The sequence below is a fragment of the Oncorhynchus masou genome, chromosome 9 (genome assembly GCF_036934945.1).
Source record: "Oncorhynchus masou masou isolate Uvic2021 chromosome 9, UVic_Omas_1.1, whole genome shotgun sequence".
In the NCBI taxonomy this organism is placed as follows: Eukaryota; Metazoa; Chordata; class Actinopteri; order Salmoniformes; family Salmonidae; genus Oncorhynchus; species Oncorhynchus masou.
The window spans coordinates 61,863,208-61,886,085 of record NC_088220.1 but is presented as its reverse complement, the minus strand read 5'-3'; the positions used below and the strand labels follow the sequence as shown (position 1 = coordinate 61,886,085).

General features: G+C 49.6%; 1 protein-coding gene across 5 annotated transcripts in view; it reads right to left on the bottom strand.

The window, feature by feature from the left end:
* LOC135546400 (lissencephaly-1 homolog A) overlaps window positions 1-22,878 on the bottom strand; it is a 105,142-nt gene that overhangs the window by 15,555 nt on the left and 66,709 nt on the right. For all 5 annotated transcript variants that reach the window (XM_064974786.1, XM_064974785.1, XM_064974789.1 and 2 more), the window contains exons 4-8: window positions 22,296-22,370; window positions 21,582-21,788; window positions 13,296-13,464; window positions 11,866-11,968; window positions 11,484-11,712 (exon numbers count right to left, since the gene is read on the bottom strand). In XM_064974786.1, the coding sequence (XP_064830858.1) occupies window positions 11,484-11,712; window positions 11,866-11,968; window positions 13,296-13,464; window positions 21,582-21,788; window positions 22,296-22,370 (783 nt within the window). The remainder of the gene's footprint in view (window positions 1-11,483; window positions 11,713-11,865; window positions 11,969-13,295; window positions 13,465-21,581; window positions 21,789-22,295; window positions 22,371-22,878) is intronic.

Genomic DNA, 22,878 nt, shown 5'->3' with positions numbered 1-22,878 from the left:
GTGTGTGTGTGTCTGGTGTGTGTGTGTGTGTGTGTGTGTGTCTGGTGTGGTGTGTGTGTGTGTCTGGTGTCTGGTGTGTGTGTGTGTCTGGTGTCTGGTGTGTGTGTGTGTGTGGTGTGGTGTGTGTGTGTGTGTGTGTGTCTGGTGTGGTGTGTGTGTGTGTCTGGTGTGGTGTGGTGTGTGTGTCTGGTGTGGTGTGGTGTGTGTGTCTGGTGTGGTGTGTCTGGTGTGGTGTGTCTGGTGTGGTGTGTCTGGTGTGGTGTGTCTGGTGTGGTGTGTCTGTGTGTCTGGTGTGTCTGGTGTGGTGTGTCTGTGTGTCTGGTGTGGTGTGTCTGTGTGTCTGGTGTGGTGTGTCTGTGTGTCTGGTGTGGTGTGTCTGTGTGTCTGGTGTGGTGTGTGGTGTGTGTGTCTGGTGTGGTGTGTGTGTCTGGTGTGGTGTGTGTGTCTGGTGTGGTGTGTCTGGTGTGGTGTGTCTGGTGTGGTGTGTCTGGTGTGGTGTGTCTGGTGTGGTGTGTCTGGTGTGGTGTGTCTGTGTGTCTGGTGTGTCTGTGTGTCTGGTGTGTCTGGTGTGGTGTGTCTGTGTGTCTGGTGTGGTGTGTCTGTGTGTCTGGTGTGGTGTGTCTGGTGTGGTGTGTTGTGTGTGTGTCTGGTGTGGTGTGTTGTGTGTGTGTCTGGTGTGGTGTGTGTGTCTGGTGTGGTGTGTGTGTCTGGTGTGGTGTGTGTGTCTGGTGTGGTGTGTGTGTCTGGTGTGGTGTGTGTGTCTGGTGTGGTGTGTGTGTCTGGTGTGGTGTGTGTGTCTGGTGTGGTGTGTGTGTCTGGTGTGGTGTGTCTGGTGTGGTGTGTCTGGTGTGGTGTGTGTGTGTGTCTGGTGTGTCTGGTGTGGTGTGTGTGTGTCTGGTGTGGTGTGGTGTGTGTGTGTCTGGTGTGGTGTGTGTGTGTCTGGTGTGGTGTGTGTGTGTCTGGTGTGGTGTGTGTGTGTCTGGTGTGGTGTGTGTGTGTCTGGTGTGGTGTGGTGTGTGTGTGCCTGGTCTGGTGTGCCTGGTCTGGTGTGCCTGGTCTGGTGTGGTGTGCCTGGTCTGGTGTGCCTGGTCTGGTGTGGTGTGCCTGGTCTGGTGTGGTGTGCCTGGTCTGGTGTGCCTGGCCTGGTGTGCCTGGCCTGGCCTGGTGTGCCTGGCCTGGCGTGGTGTGCCTGGCCTGGCGTGGTGTGCCTGGCCTGGCGTGGTGTGCCTGGCCTGGCGTGGTGTGCCTGGCCTGGCGTGGTGTGCCTGGCGTGGTGTGCCTGGCCTGGCGTGGTGTGCCTGGCCTGGCGTGGCGTGGTGTGCCTGGCCTGGCGTGGCGTGGTGTGCCTGGCCTGGCGTGGCGTGGTGTGCCTGGCCTGGCGTGGTGTGGTGTGCCTGGCCTGGCGTGGTGTGCCTGGCCTGGCGTGGTGTGCCTGGCCTGGCGTGGTGTGCCTGGTCTGGCGTGGTGTGCCTGGTCTGGCGTGGTGTGCCTGGTCTGGCGTGGTGTGCCTGGTCTGGCGTGGTGTGTCTGGTCTGGCCTGGTGTGTCTGGTCTGGTCTGGTGTGTCTGGTCTGGTCTGGTGTGTCTGGTCTGGCGTGGTGTGTCTGGTGTGGTGTGTCTGGTCTGGTGTGTCTGGCGTGGTGTGTCTGGTCTGGCGTGTCTGGTCTGGTCTGGTGTGTCTGGTGTGGTGTGGTGTGTCTGGTGTGGTGTGTCTGGTCTGGTGTGGTGTGTCTGGTCTGGTGTGGTGTGTCTGGTCTGGTGTGTCTGGTCTGGTCTGGTGTGTCTGGTCTGGTGTGATGTGGTGTGTCTGGTGTGGTGTGGTGTGTGGTGTGGTGTGTCTGGTGTGGTGTGGTGTGTCTGGTGTGGTGTGGTGTGTGTGGTGTGGTGTGTCTGGTGTGGTGTGGTGTGTCTGGTGTGGTGTGTGTGTCTGGTGTGGTGTGGTGTGTGTGTGTGGTGTGGTGTGTGTGTGTGGTGTGGTGTGTGTGGTGTGGTGTGGTGTGTCTGGTGTGGTGTGTCTGGTGTGGTGTGGTGTGTGTGGTGTGGTGTGTCTGGTGTGGTGTGTCTGGTGTGGTGTGTGTGTGTGTGTCTGGTGTGGTGTGTGTGTGTGTGTCTGGTGTGTGTGTGTGTGTCTGGTGTGGTCTGGTGTGGTGTGTCTGGTGTGTGTGTCTGGTGTGGTGTGTCTGGTGTGGTGTGTGTGTGTGTGGTGTGTGTGTGTGTGTGTGTGTGTGTCTGGTGTGGTGTGGTGTGTGTGTGTGTGTCTGGTGTGGTGTGTGTGTGTGTCTGGTGTGGTGTGTGGTGTGTCTGGTGTGGTGTGGTGTGTCTGGTGTGGTGTGGTGTGTCTGGTGTGGTGTGGTGTGTCTGGTGTGGTGTGGTGTGTCTGGTGTGGTGTGGTGTGTCTGTGTCTGGTGTGGTGTGTCTGGTGTGGTGTGTGTGTGTCTGTGTCTGGTGTGGTGTGTCTGGTGTGGTGTGTCTGGTGTGGTGTGTCTGTGTCTGGTGTGGTGTGTCTGGTGTGGTGTGGTGTGTCTGGTGTGTGTGTGTCTGTGTCTGGTGTGTGTTTGTCTGTGTCTGGTGTGGTGTGTCTGTGTCTGGTGTGGTGTGTCTGGTGTGGTGTGTCTGGTGTGTCTGGTGTGGTGTGTCTGGTGTGGTGTGTCTGGTGTGGTGTGTCTGGTGTGGTGTGTGTGTCTGGTGTGGTGTGTGTGTGTGGTGTGGTGTGTCTGGTGTGGTGTGGTGTGTCTGGTGTGGTGTGTCTGGTGTGGTGTGTGTGTGTGTGTCTGGTGTGGTGTGTGTGTGTGTGTCTGGTGTGTGTGTGTGTGTCTGGTGTGGTCTGGTGTGGTGTGTCTGGTGTGTGTGTCTGGTGTGGTGTGTCTGGTGTGGTGTGTGTGTGTGTGGTGTGTGTGTCTGGTGTGGTGTGGTGTGTGTGTGGTGTGTCTGGTGTGGTGTGTGTGTGTGTCTGGTGTGGTGTGGTGTGTCTGGTGTGGTGTGGTGTGTCTGGTGTGGTGTGGTGTGTCTGGTGTGGTGTGTGTGTGTCTGTGTCTGGTGTGGTGTGTCTGGTGTGGTGTGTCTGGTGTGGTGTGTCTGGTGTGGTGTGGTGTGTCTGGTGTGTGTGTGTCTGTGTGTGTGTGTCTGTGTCTGGTGTGGTGTGTCTGTGTCTGGTGTGGTGTGTCTGGTGTGGTGTGTCTGGTGTGTCTGTGTCTGGTGTGGTGTGTCTGGTGTGGTGTGTCTGGTGTGGTGTGTCTGGTGTGGTGTGTCTGGTGTGGTGTGTCTGGTGTGGTGTGTCTGGTGTGGTGTCTGGTGTGGTGTGTCTGGTGTGGTGTGGTGTGTCTGGTGTGGTGTGTCTGGTGTGGTGTGTCTGGTGTGGTGTGTCTGGTGTGTGTGTGTGTGTCTGGTGTGGTGTGTTTGTGTGTGTCTGGTGTGGTGTGTTTGTGTGTGTCTGGTGTGGTGTTGTGTGTGTGTGTGTGTGTCTGGTGTGGTGTTGTGTGTGTGTGTGTGTGTGTGTGTCTGGTGTGGTGTTGTGTGTGTGTGTGTGTGTGTCTGGTGTGGTGTTGTGTGTGTGTCTGGTGTGGTGTTGTGTGTGTGTGTGTGTGTGTGTCTGGTGTGGTGTTGTGTGTGTGTGTCCGTGTGTCCGGTGTGGTGTGTGTGTGTCCGGTGTGGTGTGTGTGTGTCCGGTGTGGTGTGTGTGTGTGTCCGGTGTGGTGTGTGTGTCTCCGGTGTGGTGTGTGTGTCTCCGGTGTGGTGTGTGTGTGTGTGTCTCCGGTGTGGTGTGTGTGTGTGTGTCTCCGGTGTGGTGTGTGTGTGTGTGTGTCGGTGTGGTGGTGTGTGTGTGTGTGTCCGGTGTGGTGTGTGTGTGTCCGGTGTGGTGTGTGTGTGTCCGGTGTGGTGTGTGTGTGTGTGTGTCCGGTGTGGTGTGTGTGTCCGGTGTGGTGTGTGTGTCCGGTGTGGTGTGTGTGTCCGGTGTGGTGTGTGTGTGTGTGTGTCCGTGTGTCCGGTGTGTGTGTGTCCGTGTGTCCGGTGTGGTGTGTGTGTGTCCGGTGTGGTGTGTGTGTGTGTGTCCGGTGTGGTGTGTGTGTGTCCGGTGTGGTGTGTGTGTGTCCGGTGTGGTGTGTGTGTGTCCGGTGTGGTGTGTGTGTGTCCGGTGTGGTGTGTGTGTGTGTGTGTCCGGTGTGTGTGTGTGTGTGTCCGGTGTGGTGTGTGTGTGTCCGGTGTGGTGTGTGTGTGTGTGTCTCCGGTGTGGTGTGTGTGTGTGTGTCTCCGGTGTGGTGTGTGTGTGTGTGTCTCCGGTGTGGTGTGTGTGTGTGTGTCTCCGGTGTGGTGTGTGTGTGTGTGTCTCCGGTGTGGTGTGTGTGTGTGTGTCTCCGGTGTGGTGTGTGGTGTGTGTCCGGTGTGGTGTGTGTGTGTGTGTGTCCGGTGTGGTGTGTGTGTGTGTGTGTCCGGTGTGGTGTGTGTGTGTGTGTGTCCGGTGTGGTGTGTGTGTGTCCGGTGTGGTGTGTGTGTGTCCGGTGTGGTGTGTGTGTGTCCGGTGTGGTGTGTGTGTGTCCGGTGTGGTGTGTGTGTGTCCGGTGTGGTGTGTGTGTGTGTCCGGTGTGGTGTGTGTGTGTGTCCGGTGTGGTGTGTGTGTGTGTGTGTCCGTGTGTCCGGTGTGTGTGTGTGTGTGTCCGTGTGTCCGGTGTGTGTGTGTGTCCGTGTGTCCGGTGTGGTGTGTGTGTGTGTGTCTCCGGTGTGGTGTGTGTGTGTGTGTCTCGGTGTGGTGTGTGTGTGTGTGTCTCCGGTGTGTGTGTGTGTGTGTGTGTCGGTGTGGTGTGTGGTGTGTGTCCGGTGTGGTGTGTGTGTGTGTCCGGTGTGGTGTGTGTGTGTGTGTGTCCGGTGTGGTGTGTGTGTGTGTGTGTCCGGTGTGGTGTGTGTGTGTGTGTGTCCGGTGTGGTGTGTGTGTGTGTGTGTCCGGTGTGGGTGTGTGTGTGTCGGTGTGGTGTGTGTGTGTCCGGTGTGGTGTGTGTGTGTCCGGTGTGGTGTGTGTGTGTCCGGTGTGGTGTGTGTGTGTCCGGTGTGGTGTGTGTGTGTGTCCGGTGTGGTGTGTGTGTGTGTCCGGTGTGGTGTGTGTGTGTGTGCGGTGTGGTGTGTGTGTGTGTGTGTCCGTGTGTCCGGTGTGTGTGTGTGTGTGTCCGTGTGTCCGGTGTGTGTGTGTCCGTGTGTCCGGTGTGGTGTGTGTGTGTGTGTCTCCGGTGTGGTGTGTGTGTGTGTGTCTCCGGTGTGGTGTGTGTGTGTGTGTCTCCGGTGTGGTGTGTGTGTGTGTCCGGTGTGGTGTGTGGTGTGTGTCCGGTGTGTGTGTGTGTGTGTGTGTGTCAGGTGTGTGTGTGTGTGTGTGTGTGTCCGGTGTGGTGTGTGTGTGTGTGTCCGGTGTGGTGTGTGTGTGTCCGGTGTGGTGTGTGTGTGTGTGTCCGGTGTGTGTGTGTGTGTCCGGTGTGGTGTGTGTGTGTGTGTCCGGTGTGGTGTGTGTGTGTGTCCGGTGTGGTGTGTGTGTGTGTCCGGTGTGTGTGTGTGTGTGTCGGTGTGGTGTGTGTGTGTGTCCGGTGTGGTGTGTGTGTGTGTGTCCGGTGTGGTGTGTGTGTGTGTGTGTCCGTGTGTCCGGTGTGTGTGTGTCCGTGTGTCCGGTGTGGTGTGTGTGTGTGTCCGGTGTGGTGTGTGTGTGTCCGGTGTGGTGTGTGTGTGTGTGTCCGGTGTGGTGTGTGTGTGTCCGGTGTGGTGTGTGTGTGTGTCTCTCCGGTGTGGTGTGTGTGTGTGTGTCTCCGGTGTGGTGTGTGTGTGTGTGTCCGGTGTGGTGTGTGTGTGTCCGGTGTGGTGTGTGTGTGTGTGTGTGTCCGGTGTGGTGTGTGTGTGTGTGTGTGTCCGGTGTGGTGTGTGTGTGTCCGGTGTGTGTGTGTGTGTGTGTCCGGTGTGGTGTGTGTGTGTGTGTACGGTGTGGTGTGTGTGTGTGTCCGGTGTGGTGTGTGTGTGTGTCCGGTGTGGTGTGTGTGTGTGTCCGGTGTGGTGTGTGTGTGTGTCCGGTGTGGTGTGTGTGTGTGTCCGGTGTGGTGTGTGTGTGTGTCCGGTGTGGTGTGTGTGTGTGTCCGGTGTGTGTGTGTGTGTGTCCGGTGTGGTGTGTGTGTGTCCGGTGTGTGTGTGTGTGTGTGTGGTGTGTGTGTGTCCGGTGTGGTGTGTGTGTGTGTGTGTGTGTGTCCGTGTGTCCGGTGTGTGTGTGTCCGTGTGTGTGTGTCCGTGTGTCCGGTGTGGTGTGTGTGTGTCCGTGTGTCCGGTGTGTGTGTGTGTGTGTCCGTGTGTCCGGTGTGGTGTGTGTGTCCGTGTGTCCGGTGTGGTGTGTGTGTGTGTGTCCGGTGTGGTGTGTGTGTGTGTGTCCGGTGTGGTGTGTGTGTGTGTGTGTGTCCGGTGTGGTGTGTGTGTGTGTGTGTGTGTCCGTGTGGTGTGTGTGTGTCCGGTGTGGTGTGTGTGTGTGTGTGTGTCCGGTGTGTGTGTGTGTGTCCGGTGTGGTGTGTGTGTGTCCGGTGTGGTGTGTGTGTGTCCGGTGTGGTGTGTGTGTGTCCGGTGTGGTGTGTGTGTGTCCGGTGTGGTGTGTGTGTGTGTGTGTCCGGTGTGGTGTGTGTGTGTGTGTCCGGTGTGGTGTGTGTGTGTGTGTGTCCGTGTGTCCGGTGTGTGTGTGTCCGTGTGTCCGGTGTGGTGTGTGTGTGTGTGTGTCCGGTGTGGTGTGTGTGTCCGGTGTGGTGTGTGTGTGTCCGGTGTGGTGTGTGTGTCCGTGTGTCCGGTGTGGTGTGTGTGTCCGTGTGTCCGGTGTGGTGTGTGTGTCCGTGTGTCCGGTGTGGTGTGTGTGTCCGTGTGTCCGGTGTGTGTGTGTGTGTGTCCGGTGTGGTGTGTGTGTGTCCGGTGTGGTGTGTGTGTGTGTGTGTGTCCGGTGTGGTGTGTGTGTGTGTGTGTCGGTGTGGTGTGTGTGTGTGTGTGTCCGGTGTGGTGTGTGTGTGTGTGTGTCCGTGTGTCCGGTGTGTGTGTGTCCGTGTGTCCGTGTGTCGGTGTGGTGTGTGTGTGTCCGGTGTGGTGTGTGTGTGTGTGTCTCCGGTGTGGTGTGTGTGTGTGTGTCTCCGGTGTGGTGTGTGTGTGTGTCCGGTGTGGTGTGTGTGTGTCCGTGTGTCCGGTGTGTGTGTGTGTGTGTCCGTGTGTCCGGTGTGTGTGTGTCCGTGTGTCCGGTGTGGTGTGTGTGTCCGTGTGTCCGGTGTGGTGTGTGTGTGTGTGTCGGTGTGGTGTGTGTGTGTGTGTCCGGTGTGGTGTGTGTGTGTGTGTGTCCGGTGTGGTGTGTGTGTGTGTGTGTGTGTCCGGTGTGGTGTGTGTGTGTCCGGTGTGGTGTGTGTGTGTGTGTGTGTCCGGTGTGGTGTGTGTGTGTCCGGTGTGGTGTGTGTGTGTCCGGTGTGGTGTGTGTGTGTCCGGTGTGGTGTGTGTGTGTCCGGTGTGGTGTGTGTGTGTGTCCGGTGTGTGTGTGTGTGTGTGTGTCCGGTGTGGTGTGTGTGTGTGTGTGTCCGGTGTGGTGTGTGTGTGTGTGTGTCCGTGTGTCCGGTGTGTGTGTGTCCGTGTGTCCGGTGTGGTGTGTGTGTGTGTGTGTCCGGTGTGGTGTGTGTGTCCGGTGTGGTGTGTGTGTGTCCGGTGTGGTGTGTGTGTGTCCGGTGTGGTGTGTGTGTCCGTGTGTCCGGTGTGGTGTGTGTGTCCGTGTGTCCGGTGTGGTGTGTGTGTCCGTGTGTCCGGTGTGGTGTGTGTGTGTGTGTGTCCGGTGTGGTGTGTGTGTGTGTGTGTCCGTGTGTCCGGTGTGTGTGTGTCCGTGTGTCCGGTGTGGTGTGTGTGTGTGTGTCCGGTGTGGTGTGTGTGTCCGGTGTGGTGTGTGTGTGTCCGGTGTGGTGTGTGTGTCCGTGTGTCCGGTGTGGTGTGTGTGTCCGTGTGTCCGGTGTGGTGTGTGTGTCCGTGTGTCCGGTGTGGTGTGTGTGTGTGTGTGTCCGGTGTGGTGTGTGTGTGTCCGGTGTGGTGTGTGTGTGTCCGGTGTGGTGTGTGTGTGTGTGTGTCCGGTGTGGTGTGTGTGTGTGTGTGTCCGGTGTGGTGTGTGTGTGTGTGTGTCCGTGTGTCCGGTGTGTGTGTGTCCGTGTGTCCGGTGTGGTGTGTGTGTGTCCGGTGTGGTGTGTGTGTGTGTGTCTCCGGTGTGGTGTGTGTGTGTGTGTCTCCGGTGTGGTGTGTGTGTGTGTGTCTCCGGTGTGGTGTGTGTGTGTGTGTGTCTCCGGTGTGGTGTGTGTGTGTGTGTGTGTGTCCGGTGTGGTGTGTGTGTGTGTGTCTCCGGTGTGGTGTGTGTGTGTGTGTCTCCGGTGTGGTGTGTGTGTGTGTGTCTCCGGTGTGGTGTGTGTGTGTGTGTCTCCGGTGTGGTGTGTGTGTGTGTGTCTCCGGTGTGGTGTGTGTGTGTGTGTCTCCGGTGTGGTGTGTGTGTGTGTGTCTCCGGTGTGGTGTGTGTGTGTGTGTCTCCGGTGTGGTGTGTGTGTGTGTGTCTCCGGTGTGGTGTGTGTGTGTGTGTCTCCGGTGTGGTGTGTGTGTGTGTGTCTCCGGTGTGGTGTGTGTGTGTGTGTCTCCGGTGTGGTGTGTGTGTCCGGTGTGGTGTGTGTGTGTGTGTCCGGTGTGGTGTGTGTGTGTGTGTCCGGTGTGGTGTGTGTGTGTGTGTCCGGTGTGGTGTGTGTGTGTGTGTCCGTGTGGTGTGTGTGTGTGTCCGGTGTTGTGTGTGTGTGTGTCCGGTGTGGTGTGTGTGTGTGCGGTGTGGTGTGTGTGTGTGTCCGGTGTGGTGTGTGTGTGTGTCCGGTGTGTGTGTGTGTGTGTCCGGTGTGGTGTGTGTGTGTCCGGTGTGGTGTGTGTGTGTCCTGTGTGGTGTGTGTGTGTCGGTGTGGTGTGTGTGTGTCCGGTGTGGTGTGTGTGTGTCCGGTGTGGTGTGTGTGTGTCCGGTGTGGTGTGTGTGTGTCCGGTGTGGTGTGTGTGTGTCCGGTGTGGTGTGTGTGTGTCCGGTGTGGTGTGTGTGTGTCCGGTGTGGTGTGTGTGTGTCCGGTGTGGTGTGTGTGTCTGGTGTGGTGTGTGTGTCTGGTGTGGTGTGTGTGTCTGGTGTGGTGTGTGTGTCTGGTGTGCGTGTGTGCACCTACAACAATACCTTAGCCAAGATCAACAATACCATCACTGCAGACTTCGCACATCAACCATTCAAATGGGTAAATACAGAAAGAGCGCTAAAGAGAAAAACAGGCTCCATCTGAGAACATGGGATATTGTGTATCATTGTGTGCAGTCATCGAGGCAGACCGGATTCTTGACAGGGCAACTAGCTGCCGTTGAGGATAAATGTTTTAATCGAATGAAACTGAACATGCATGATCACAAGACTTGGGAGAGCAGGACAATCACAGGGGCAAGGTGATGGTCTGACCCTGGGTTCATGACAGGGTTGCTCCTGTACTTTTCATTTCATGGTCTGATTCAAACATGTCTGGCTCTGTGAGGTGCCAATCTTAGGTTAGGAGACAGACCAAATAAGCCAGATATATAGGAAGTCAGAGGGAGGGTGAAGAGCAAAGTACATTTTCTGACATAAGAGATACACGCACTGCAGGACGTGGGCATATTATTAACTTGGGTGTTCACCCGGGAATATCTTTGTCGACTTTCCCTTGGGCAATCAGACACTTGTATGTACCTAGCCATAACGTTTAAATGGGTGTGCGCACAATATTATCTTGATGTCACATTACCATTTTACTTAAGCCATGTACATACAATGCTCTCGGAAGGCATTCAGACCACTCGACATGTTCCACATTTTGTTACATTACTTTCAAAAATTGATTAAATACTTTTTCCCTCCTCAATCTACACACATTACCCCATCATGACAAAGCAAAAAAAACAGATTATAGAGTTTCTTAAAAATGTATTTAAAAAAAAAACTGAAATCACATTCATTTAAGTATTCAGACCCGTTACTCAGTACTTTGTTTTAGCGCTTTTGGCAACGATTAAAGCCTCAAGTCTTTTTGGGTATGATGCTACAAGCTTGGCACACCTGTTTTTGGAGAGTTGCTCCCACTTTTCTCTGCAGAAAAAAAAGCTGTCAGGTTGGATGGGGAGCATCGCTAAACAGCTATTTTCAGGTCTCTCCAGAGATGTTTGATCCGGTTCAAGTCCGGGCTCTGGCTGGGCCACTCAAGGACATTGAGGACTTGTCCCAAATCCACTCCAGTGTTGTCTTGGCTGTGTGCTTGGGGTCATTGTCCTGTTGGAAGGTGAACCTTTGCCACAATCTGAGGTCTTGAGTGCTCTGAAACAGAATCTCTGTACTTCGCTCCGGTCATCTTTACCTCGATCCTGACAAGTCTCCAAGTCTCTGCCTCTGAAAAACATCCCCACAGCATGATGCTGCCAACACACTTCACCTTAGGGATGATGCCAAGTTCTCTCCAGACGTGATGCTTGGCATTCAGGCCAAATAATCTCGTTTTTCATGGTCTGAGAGTTTTCGGTACCTTTTGACAGCCCACTTGGAGTTCGCCATGTGCCTTTTACTGAGGCGTGGCTTCTGTCAAGCCCCTACCATAAACGCTTGATTGATGGAGTGCTGCAGAGATGGTTGTCCTTCTGGAAGGTTCTCCCATCTCCACAGAGGAACTCTAGAGCTCTGTCAGATTGACCATCGGATTCTTAGTCACCGCCCTGACCAAGGCCCTTCCCCCTTGATTGCTAATTTTGGCCTGGCGGCCAGCTCTAGAAAGAATCTTTGTGGTTCCAAACTTCTTCCATTTAAGAATGATGCAGGCCACTTTGTTCTTGGGGACTTTCAATGCTGCAGAAAATGTTTGGTACCCTTCCCCAGATCTGTGGCACAATCCTGTCTCGGAGCTCCACGGACAATTCTTTTGACCAAACCATGGCTTGGTTTTTACTGACATGCACTGTCAACGGTGTGACCTTATATAGACAGGTGTGTGCCTTTCCAAATCATATTCAATCAATTGAATTTACTACAGATGGACTCCAATCAAGTAGAAACATCAAGGATTATCAATGAAAACGTGATGCACCTCACCTTAATTTCGAGTCTTATTGCGATGGGTCTAAATACTTAAGTAAATAAGGTATTTAAAACATTTGGAAAAAATTCTAAAAACCTGTTTTCACATTGTCATTATGGGGAATTGTGTGCAGATTGATGAGGAAAATTTAATTTAATACATTTTAGAATAAGGCTGTAACATAATAAAATGTGGAAAAGGGAAAGGGGTCGGAATACTTTCTGAATGCACATAAAGGTTTTGGCACAGATCCAGGGCATAAGGTTAAGGTGCTTTTGAAGAGTCAGCAGGTGGCGTTTCGAGGAATGAAGGAGGGAGCAAAGCCTTTAGTTCAGTGTGAATATCAGTATTTCAGTGTCAAGCTCCTCACCTCTGAGCCGGTGGCCTCCAAGATGGTGGGATGGGCACTCTCAGGAGCCCAGGAGATGCACTCCACCACGTGTTCGTGCTCCCGCAGCTCAGCCTTGCACTCTTTGGATGCCACCACCCACACACGCACCGTCTGGTCGTTGGAGCAGCTGGCGATCAGGGTGCCATCCTGGTTGGGCCGGACCATCCTCACCCACTCCCTGTGGCCTGTGAACGTCTTCACACAGTAGCTGATGGATAGGAAGAGGAGATGGGTTAAAGATGGTTTGCTTACTTTGCAGAGGCATAGGAAATGTAGAATACTACTTAAAAGAAGAGAAGCTCCTGCACACTTGTGAACGTTTTTGATCACGGTAAGCACTGCTATTTGGCAACATACTTACCCAGTGGCCACCTCCCACATTTTAATGGTTTTGTCCCTCGAGGCAGATACTATGTGATCTCCATTGGGCATGATGGCAACAGATGAAACATTGTGATCATGTCCTGGAAAACAAAAGACAACGTAATGAGACCTTCATTGGGTCATAGGTAGCCTAGCGGTTGAGAGTACTGAGCCAGTAACCGAAAGGTTGCTGGCTCAAATCCCCGGGCTGGCAAGTTGGACAAAATCTGTCATTCTACCAACAACAACTTTTACCCTCTGGTGGCCGATGATGTGGACATCGATTTAAGGCAGCCCCCCTACATCTCTCTGATTCAGAGGGGTTGGGTTAAATGTGGAAGACACATTTCAATTAAATGCATGCAGTTGTGCAACTGACGAGGTATCCCCTTTCCAAAACAACCACTGACAAATAACTATTGGTTAAATGTCCAAGTACTGTACTTTAGACAGAGGCCAGTTAGGCTAAATGCATTGTTTGCCAGCTTTTCCTGCCCAAGCCTTGCCATTTCTGAATGCCACCCATTTTGACAAGAAGTCCTCCCCATCATGTCACCGGAACTAAAACGTGCCATAAAAATCAGTTTTGTTCAAATTAGCCAATTAACATGAATAGTGAGATGGCCAATTACGTCCAGGGTGTCTTTGTTCCTGGAGAAGAGGCAGTTAATTACCTAGAGACCAAGGCAGCCATCTTTAATCTGCTAAAAAGATTAAACTAAGGAGGCTCTAAAAAGGCAAGCTTTATATATATATATATATATGTGGTGGGAAGGGGTAGTGTGAGGGTGGGGGGGGGGGGAGACCCACAGTGCGCAATGGCTGTTATAGCAATGGGTGGTCGAAGGCTCAAAAGGGCTGTTATCTGTTTCAGGGGGGCCTGAAGGCACACGTAAAATGTGCCACTTGGAATTATCCAGCAATTAGGATTAAAAGAGAGGGAGGGGCAGTGACACTGCCTAAGGACTGGTACATTTAGAGTGCTGATGATATGAGAAATAGCACCTCGTCTTGAGGGTGTGTGAGTGAGTGCAAGAGTGAGAGAGAAAGTCCCCAACGCCTGTAGGAGTTGGAATGGGGAGGATGTTAAGTTTGGCATTAACATTAAAGCCTGTGTGACAGAATTTGGTTGTGATGTGAAGCTCCTGTTTCCCTGGGTTATCTGTTAATTGAAGCAGATTGCCATGAATGTAAGTGAGGATGAGCCATATCATATGTGATAATGAACAGCATCGGTAGCACCTGTGTCCCAACGCACCATCCAAACACATGCACGTCTGGAATTGCTCATCCAAGCTTTGCTTGAACAAAACAATCACACATACCTCTCCATCCCTGGTCCTCCTCATGGTTTAAGACATTAACTCTAAACCGATTAGCTCTCTAGACAGTCCCACCCATCCACTCCTGTCCCTCCAGTCCCCTCACCATGCATGGTTCTGATGCACTCAAAGCCCTGGAAGTCCCACAGCTTGATGGTCATGTCTGCAGAGCAGGAGGCCAACAGCTTGCCAGTATGGTCAAAGGATATGTCCTGGACAGAGTCTGTGTGACCCTTCAGCGTCCGCTCAAAGTCTCCTGTCTCATAGTCCCACACCTGGCAAGGAAAGAAAACACACCATTTCAGCTGCTGTGTGAACATAACGCATGAACAGAACACCACTCAGCTGCTCTCCAAAATCTAGAAGTCCTCACACCGCAACAGAGACCCCAAATACCACTGTCTCGTCTAACCTAGTCTGCACCGTGACACTGCCTCTTCCCCGAGCGACCAAGCAGCCAAAACAGGCTTACAGGAGGCAGGCTGTGACTGGCACAGAGAGATAAGGATAGATCCATAAAATGCAGTAGAATATCATATTAATGTCATATCACAAGAGAACCAATACATCCTGGGTGAGGTGCCAGAAATACTTCTCTAGACATTAAATACCCACAGTTCACTGTCTGAGGTTCGTCTCTAGAGCTCCAATAGCACAGAATGACGAGCCTAAAGCCAGACGGCGTCGACATGCAAACACCGACCCCATACATATTCAACGTTCAAAACCTTTGTCTGATTAAGTTATTGTTTCTAGAAGAATACATTTGTCTGTGAAGCGTATAAATTCAAATATCTCCATATTGGGATAGTGAGAGAAAGGAATAAGCCTAGAGTGGATGAATAAATGTCTATTGTGATTGTGTTGATATTGACCGTGGGATTTGGGTCTTAAATAGCAGGGTCAACAACAAACACTAGTTTGGCTACATCTAAAACATGATGGTATCACATTACCCTGTGTTTCCAGACAGGCAGGCAGGCACTGTGGGGATAAGCTTTTCCTCCATCACGGAGCATGGGGGGGGGGCTGGACTTGGGCAAACTGACAGAAGCCCCCTCCTAACTCATTTGGTCTTTCTCCACCCGCCCCCGCCCGTTTTGAGTCTAGTCTACCACAAAATCCACCCCAGTATGGCATGTTGTTAAGACCATCACTTAGTCTGCGGAGCTTGTGCTTCTGCCACCAAACCCATCAGTGCTGAGCTTGTTATCTATGCAAATGGCAGGCTAGTGAAACATAGTGGTGCAATTTATTACAGCTTTTATGGTATTTTCTTCTGCAGATCAACGTATCCTGTTAGCTCAGTAAGCTGCAGTATAGATACAACTGCACAATGTCATTAGGTAATAAGGTCAGAGGTCAAGGGAGGCTAACCTGAAAATAAACTGTTTATGTACTGACAACAGCATGAGATAAACCATAAAATGAATGTACGCCACTCGCAACGATGTGGCTCTAAGAGAGAGAGAGAGAGCGACTAACGTTAACTCTTTCCATTGACCAACTAAAAATAAGCTACATTCAATTTAAAGATCAAACCAGTAATTAATATAGGCCTACTTGAGAGGACACTAAAATAGTCACTTTAAAATAATGTGGTCCAGTCTGCGCTGAAGGCATCCGCAGGGTCTTTCTTGCCATAAGCAGCAGTTAGCTTGAGGTTGAGTGTCAGGTTGTTTGGCCTAGTTTAGTGTGACGGACAGGGCTTCTTATCACCATGCAGAGAAACAGAATGCGAGACACACAGAGCAAAGGAAGTAGAGAAGGCTCACTGCTCACAAAACCTGCTGATTTACATACTGCCATGATGGCGAGCTCAAGGACGGTAATATGTAAATTAAAAAAATAATAATAATAAAATATATATATATATAAAAATGGATTGCATAGATTTGCTACGTTAGCAGAAGGGATAGCAGAGGACCAGAGGGGGAAGGAGTGAGGGCAAGCAGAGCATCAAAGCTCTGACAATTACTCCCTGCATAGCAAAAGAGGAGAAAGAGAGACTAGTTTCAGACTGCAGGCAAACCAACAGCCTTACTGGAATGTCAGAGAGAATGTCAGTGTGCAGCGCTCTTACGTTCAGCTCCCCACTTAAAGATTTAACAACAAGGTCTGGAGGGAAAGTAGGGCACAGAGTGAAGCGAGCCAGGCTAGGAAAGAAGAAGCAGCATAAGAGGGCAGATTGGGAGATTTGGAGCCTGACTGTGCCTGCTCTGGGATGGCTGGATGGTGGTCGTGGCAGGGGGGCCAGCACGCAAGCGAAATATAAAATAACAGGAGTAAAGGAAGGAGGGAGGTGGTGAAATCCCCTGGAGGGAGTGTGGCAAAATAGAGAACAGGCGACTGATTCCACATGAATAAAAGATACAGCACAAATATTTATACTCATTTGGGCACAGAGGTAGCTCGCTGTGGCAGCGCAGCAGACCAGACGCTGTAAAAACAGCATGGCAGACGAACCAGGGTCATTATTATACTGCCTGTATTAATGCACTTAAAAATAGCAATTTATGGATGTCAAATCGATAGGGGGGGGTTGCTGTAGGCTGTGTCCTGATAAAAGGAGAGCGCAAGCGAGAGAAAGCGCGCGGGCAAGTGTGGTAGGTATTAGGTAGTGCTGATGCGGTGCCAGGCTGGCACACAGGCTGAATGAACAACAAGGAAGCAGAGCTCATCGCTTTGGGAACGCAGCTAAAAGCAAAACACTATTGTTTTATGAGCATCTCTCCTCTGCGTTTCGTAAAAAAATATCTAAAAGAAATCCACACATGCCTAGAGCATATTATACAGCTAAGCAAATCCAATGCAAGTCAGAGAATGAGGCCTGCTACAGCGTACTCCATCTTTCAAAATATTTCAGCAGCATTGAAGGTCCCCAAGAACAGTGGTCATCTTTCTTAATGGAAGAAGTTTGGAACCACCAAGACTTCCTAGAGCTGGCCGCCCGGCCAAACTGAGCAATCAGGGGAGGAAGGCCTTGGTCAGGGTGGTGACCAAGAGCCCGATGGTCACTCCAGAGTTCCTCTGCAGACATGGGAGAACAACAATCTCTGCAGCACTCTACCAAAATCAGGCCTTTATGGTAGAGTGGCAAGATGGAAGCCACTCCTCAGTAAAAAGGCATGACAGCCAACTTGGAGTTTGCCAAAAGGCACCTAAAGGACTGACCATGAGAAACAAGATTATCTGGTTTGATGAAAGCAAGATTGAACCTCTGGCCTGAATGCCAAGCGTCACATCTGGAGGAAACCTGGCACCAACCCAACGGTAAAGCATCATGCTGTGGGGATGTTTTTCAGTGGCAGGGACTGGTAGACCATCAAGTGAAAGATGAACAGAGCAAGGTACAGAGATATCCTTCATTAAAACCTGCTCCAGAGTGCTCAGGACCTCAGACTGGGGTAAAGGTGCACCTCGCAACAAGACAAAGACCCTAAGCACACAGCCAAGGTAATGCAGGAGTGGCTTCAGTACAAGTCTCTGAATGTCCTTGAGTGGCCCAGCCAAAGCCCATACTTGAATTTGATCAAACATCTCTGGAGACCTGACAATATCTGAGCAGCAACGCTCCCCATCCAACCAGACAGAGCTTGAGAGGATCTGCAGAGAATAATGGGAGAAACTCCCCGAATACAGGTGTGCCAAGCTTGTAGCGTCATCCCCAAGAAGACTCATGGCTGTAATTGCTGCCAAAGGTGCTTCAAGAAAGTTGAGAGTAAAGGGTCTGAATACGTGTTATTTTTAAATGTTTAATTCGCAAACATTTCTAAAAACTGTTTTTGCATTGTCATTATGGGGTATTGTGTGTAGATTTATGAGGAATTTAAAAAAAAATGTTTTGTAGAATAAAGGTTGTAACTTATACTTTCCTGAATGCACTGTATTTGGCATATTTGGGGTAAGAACAGGTAATACTATATGCTTTTAAACAATTTAATTCTGAAATGTAACTCAAAATAGTAATTTAGTGTCAACATTCTCAAAACCCCAAATTAGACTGACAATGATCGATATTGTAATATTGTCATTATCTATGTGGCCTAAGTACACTCTTAGCTATGATGTGGGCGTACAACAAGGGTCAATACTGGGGCCCCTCCTGTTCATCATGTACATTAATGATCTGCCTTCGGTCTGTACTGGGTCTGAAGTTCAAATGTATGCAGATGATAGTGATATGTGCATGCAAAGAGCAAACAAGCTGCACAATAACTCACTACTGTAATGGTCCAGGTTACAAAGTGGCTCAGTGACTCGTGTTTGCATCTCAATGTGAAAAGAACTGTTTGCATGTTCTTCACAAAGAGGGCAACAGATGCTACTGAGCCATATGTATGTGTGTCAGGTAAGAAGCTCCAGGTGGTATCTGATTTTAAGTACCTTGGCATCATACTAGATTCCAACCTCTTTTAAAAAGCTTGTGAAAAAGGCAAAAAAAAAAGACCAAATTCAGCCTAGCTAATTTCCGATTTACACAAAATTGTTTCACTACAGAGGTAGCAAAACTGTTCTTCAAATCTATGATACTCCCCCACTTAACATACGGCTTGTACAACATTAAAACCTATTCAGTCTGTCCTCAAACAGGCTCTCAAAGTGATTGATAAGAAGCCAATAGCCATCATCACTGTTACATCCTCAGAAAGCATGAGCTCCTGAGTAGAGGTCGACCGATTAATCGGAATGGCCGATTAATTAGGGCCGATTTCAAGTTTTCATAACAATCAGAAAAATCGGTATTATTGGGCGCTGATTTTTTTTTTTTTTTTTTTTTTTTTACACCTTTATTTAATCTTTATTTAACTTGGCAAGTCAGTTAAGAACACATTCTTATTTTCAACGATGGCCTAGGAACAGTGGGTTAACTGCCTTGTTCAGGGGCAGAACGACAGATCCAATCTTGCAACCCTAACTAGTCCAACACAATAACGACCTGCCTCTCTCTCGTTGCACTCCACAAGGAGGCTGCCTGTTACGCAAATGCAGTAAGCCAAGGTAAGTTGCTAGCTAGCATTAAACTTATCTTATAAAAAACAATCATAATCACTAGTTAACTACACATGGTTGATGATATTACTAGATATTATCTAGCGTGTCCTGCGTTGCATATAATCTGACTGAGCATACAAGTATCTGATTGAGCGGTGGTAGGCAGTAGCAGGCACAAACATTCATTCAAACAGCACTTTCGTGCGTTTTGCCAGCAGCTCTTCGTTGTGCGTGAAGCATTGCGCTATTTATGACTTCAAGTCTATCAACTCCCAAGACGAGGCTCGTGGAACCGAAGTGAAATGGCTAGCTAGTTAGCGCACGCTAATTGTCATTGTGTTGCTGGTTCGAGCCCAGAGAGGAGCGAGGAGAGGGACGGAAGCTATACTGTTACATTGGCAATACTAAAGTGCCTATAAGAACATCCAATAGTCAAAGGTTAATGAAATACAAATGGTATAGAGGGAAATAGTCCTATAATTCCTAGAATAACTACAACCTAAAACTTCTTACCTGGGAATATTGAAGACTCATGTTAAAAGGAACCACAAGCTTTCATATGTTCTCATGTTCTGAGCAAGGAACTGAACCATTAGCTTTCTTATATGGCACATATTGCACTTTTACTTTCTTCTCCAACACTTTGTTTTTGCATTATTTAAACCAAATTGAACATGTTTCCTTATTTACTTGAGGCTAAATTGATTTTATTGATGTATTATATTAAGTTAAAGTGTTCATTCAGTATTGTTGTAATTGTCATTATTACAAAAATAAAAGGCTGATTAATCGGTATCGGCTTTTATGGTCCTCCAATAATCGGTATCGTTGTTGAAAAATCATAATCGGTCAACCTCTACTCCTGAGTTGGGAAAATCTTGTGCAATACACAAGATTCAAGATCCTAAATGGCCTGGCTCCCCCTCCGCTCAGTATTTTTGTTGAACAGAAAACCCAAACATATGGCAGCAGATCCACAAGGTCTGCCATGAGAGGTGACTGTATAGTTCCCTTAAGGATAAGCACCTTTAGTAAATCCGCTTTCTCTGTCAGAGCTTCCCATATCTGGAATACACTGCCATCAGACACACAACTGCACCACCTATCACACTTTAACAAAATGTATGTATACATGGCTAAAGGTCAATCAGATTTCTGATCATGATCCCTAGCTGTGTATTGCCACTTTCCATGTTGTCTGTAGCTTGTGAGGTGTGGAAACACTTTGTTGCTTTTATGAATTTTGTCTTGCTGCTTTTTGTTCTACGTCTTGCTTGTCCTATGCTGCTTTTTGTTCTACGTCTTGCTTGTCCTATGCTGCTTTTTGTTCTACGTCTTGCTTGTCCTATGTTGCTCTGTCTGTATGCTACGTCTTGCTTGTCCTATGTTGCTCTGTCTGTATGCTACGTCTTGCTTGTCCTATGTTGCTCTGTCTGTATGCTACGTCTTGCTTGTCCTGTTGCTCTGCATGTGTTCAATGATTGTCTATATTGTAATTGTTTTTAATAACCTGCCCAGGGACTGCGGTTGAAAATTAGCCGGCTGGCTAAAACCGACACTTACTGAAACGTTGATTAATGTGCACTGCCCCTGTAAAAATAAAATAAACTCAAACTTGCACCAACTACACTGAACAAAAATATAAATGTAACAATTTACTGAGTTACAGTTCATAAGGAAAATCTGTCAATTGAAATAAATTCAGTAGGCTATAATCTACGGGTTTCACATGACCAGTAATACAGATATGAATCTGTTGGTCACATATCTTTTTTTTTTTTTTTAAGGTAGGGGTGTGGATCTGAAAACCAGTCAGTATTTGGTGGGACTACCATTTGCCTAATGCAACATGACACATCCCCTTTGGATAGCGTTTATCAGGCTGTTGATTGTGGCCTGTGGAATGTTGTCCCACTCCTCAATGGAGGTGCGAAGTTGCTGGATATTGGCGGGAACTGGAACACGCCGTCATACACGTCAATCAAGAGAATCCCAAACATGCTCAATGCATGACACGTCTGGTGACATTTTCAGCTTGCAGGAATTGTGTACAGATCCTTGCGACATGGGACTGTGCATTATCATGCTGAAACATGAGGGGATGGCGGCAGATGAACAGCATGACAATGGGCCTCAGGATTTCGTCATGATATCTCTGTGCATTCAAATTGCCATCGGTAAATGCAATTGTGTTAGTTGTCCATAGCTTATGCCTGCCCATCCAATGACCCCACCGCCACCATGGGGCACTCTATTCACAATGTTGACATTGGCAAATTGCTTGCCCACATACCACCATCTGCCCGCAACAGTTGATACTGGGATTCATCCCTAAAAAGCACACTTCTCCAGCGTGCCAGTGGCCATCAAACGTGAGCATTTACCCACTGAAGTCAATTACAACGCCAAAATGCAGTCAAGGTCAAAACCCTGACAAGCATGCAGATGAGCTTCCCGAGACGGTTTCTGGGAGTTTGTGCAGAAATTCTTGGGTTGTGCAAACCCACAGCTTCATCAGCTGTCCAGTTGGCTGGTTTAAGACTATTCCACAGGTCAAGAAGAAGGATGTGGTAGTGCTGGAGTAGTTAAACGTGGTTTGCGGTCGCGAGGCCGGTTGGACGTACTGCCAAAATCTCAAAATCGACGTCGGAGGCAGTTTATGGTAGATAAATGATCATTACATTATCTGGCAAACTCTGGTGGACATGGTTGCAGTCAGCATGCCAATATCACATTCCCTTAAAACATGACATTGCACATTTTAGAGTGGCCTTTTATTGTCCCCAGCACAAGGTGCATCTGTGTAATGATTATGCTGTTTAATCAGCTTCTTCATATGCCACACCTATCAGGTGGATGGATTACCTTGGCAAAGGAAAATGCTAACTAACAGAGATGTTAACAAATTTGTGCACAGAATGAGAGAAAAAAATGAGCTTTTTGTGAGCATGGAACAATTCCGGGATCTTTTATTTCAGCTCATGAAACATGGGACCAGCACTTTACCTGTTCCGTTTATATTTTTGCTCAACATATGTTGACACCCAATTTCATGCTTTTACACCAAATATAATTCCTTCAGTGGCACGTTTTGAAATTGTACAAGGACGTGAATTGGTTAAAGATGATGCAGTTCAATGGTTGGTACACAGCTCTGCAGTTGACCTTTACTGAAAAGGGACTCAAACCCAGGCCTTATTGGTTGCAGTTATACATATACAGTCAACTCCCATACAAGTGGATAAAATAACTTGCCAGCACAGTGCTGTTTGGGGCGGTTTGCTTGCATCCCATTTAAGTGCATCACATTGTTTGTACATTGTTTAATTGTTTCCCTGGAGAATAAAACATAGACAGAGTAAATAATTGTTTATGATGGTTCTTATATTTTACTGACCTTTATTGTGGCGTCCTCAGAGGCAGACACCATGACACTGAAAACTGGGTGGAAGATGACACGTGTGACGGGGGAACGATGGCCGCTCAGCGCGTACTTCTCCGGCGGGCGAGGTATCCACTCTTTGGGGTCACGCTTCTGGGCTATGGGCCCACCCAAGGTTATCTCCTCCTTGGCCTCATTCAGTTTCGACTCCAGCTCCATCACCTTGGGGGTTAGGGGCATATGTAGACAACATTGTAATACCGTCACAATAGGATTTGCAGTAACAAAGAAGGAAATTAGACATTTCTGGCACAAAATAGCTGCCGTGCTTCACCTGGTGGGAAATACATATTCGTGGTGGATGAGGTGAGTTTAGCCCTTACAACGTAAAGCACTTTGAGACGCTTGGAAAACCTCCATTTTAGAATACAGTACGTGTATAATCTGTAAAAGCAAGCAAAAACGTCTAATATAAGCTTGCTAATGCTGATACATGGAAATCTCTGCTGGCTTCTTCAGTGTACTGCTAAGTAAGCACATCAAAGCCACCCATATCAAACAATCTCATATCTTAAGGGCATTAGGTTAACACATTAAATTCTTTGTGTAACCTTTTTAATACGCTGTGTATAGTGAGTATCGGCTCAGATGACATTCCGCCGCAGTCATGGGTCAAGACTAGGAGACACAATCCCCAGCTACAAAAGCATCATCTGAAACAAAACAAACCTTCTTTTGTAATCTGATGACTGAGGTCCATTTCTTCTCCAAAAGGCCAGCGTACTTCTTATCCAATTCTTCATTCTGGTTGGGAAAAAAAGAAAAAATAATTTTGGGGAAAAGAACACTGCACGCACACAGAAACACAATCTAGCACAGAACTTAGCTTAGGCCTAATCAGTGGGGCCTATGGGTCTGCCTGGGGGGCAGCTGAGATTGCAGACAGAGTCTTCGGGATCAGTAGTGTGCGCGAGCGAGAGCGCAGTAATAAGAAATGGGATTTACATCCCTACAGCCAAACATAGTCAGCCTTGAGGCTAATTGTAAACACATACACACGGAGACATACTTAGAGACAAACACATTCTTAATCCCCCTCACACAAGCTAATCCCCTGCAGACAAGGGTTTATGCCCTCACAAACCGTACACTGGGGACGAAAAGTAACTTTAGGGAGCCTGGCAGAGAGCGGCGTGGAGGCCATTTTTCTAAAGGGCAAAGGAGGGACTTCTGGTACGTGTTTACAGAATGGCTAGGGTATGGAGTAAGGCGAACTTAAGTGAAACCTGTTACGGGTACTAGCCAAAATCAA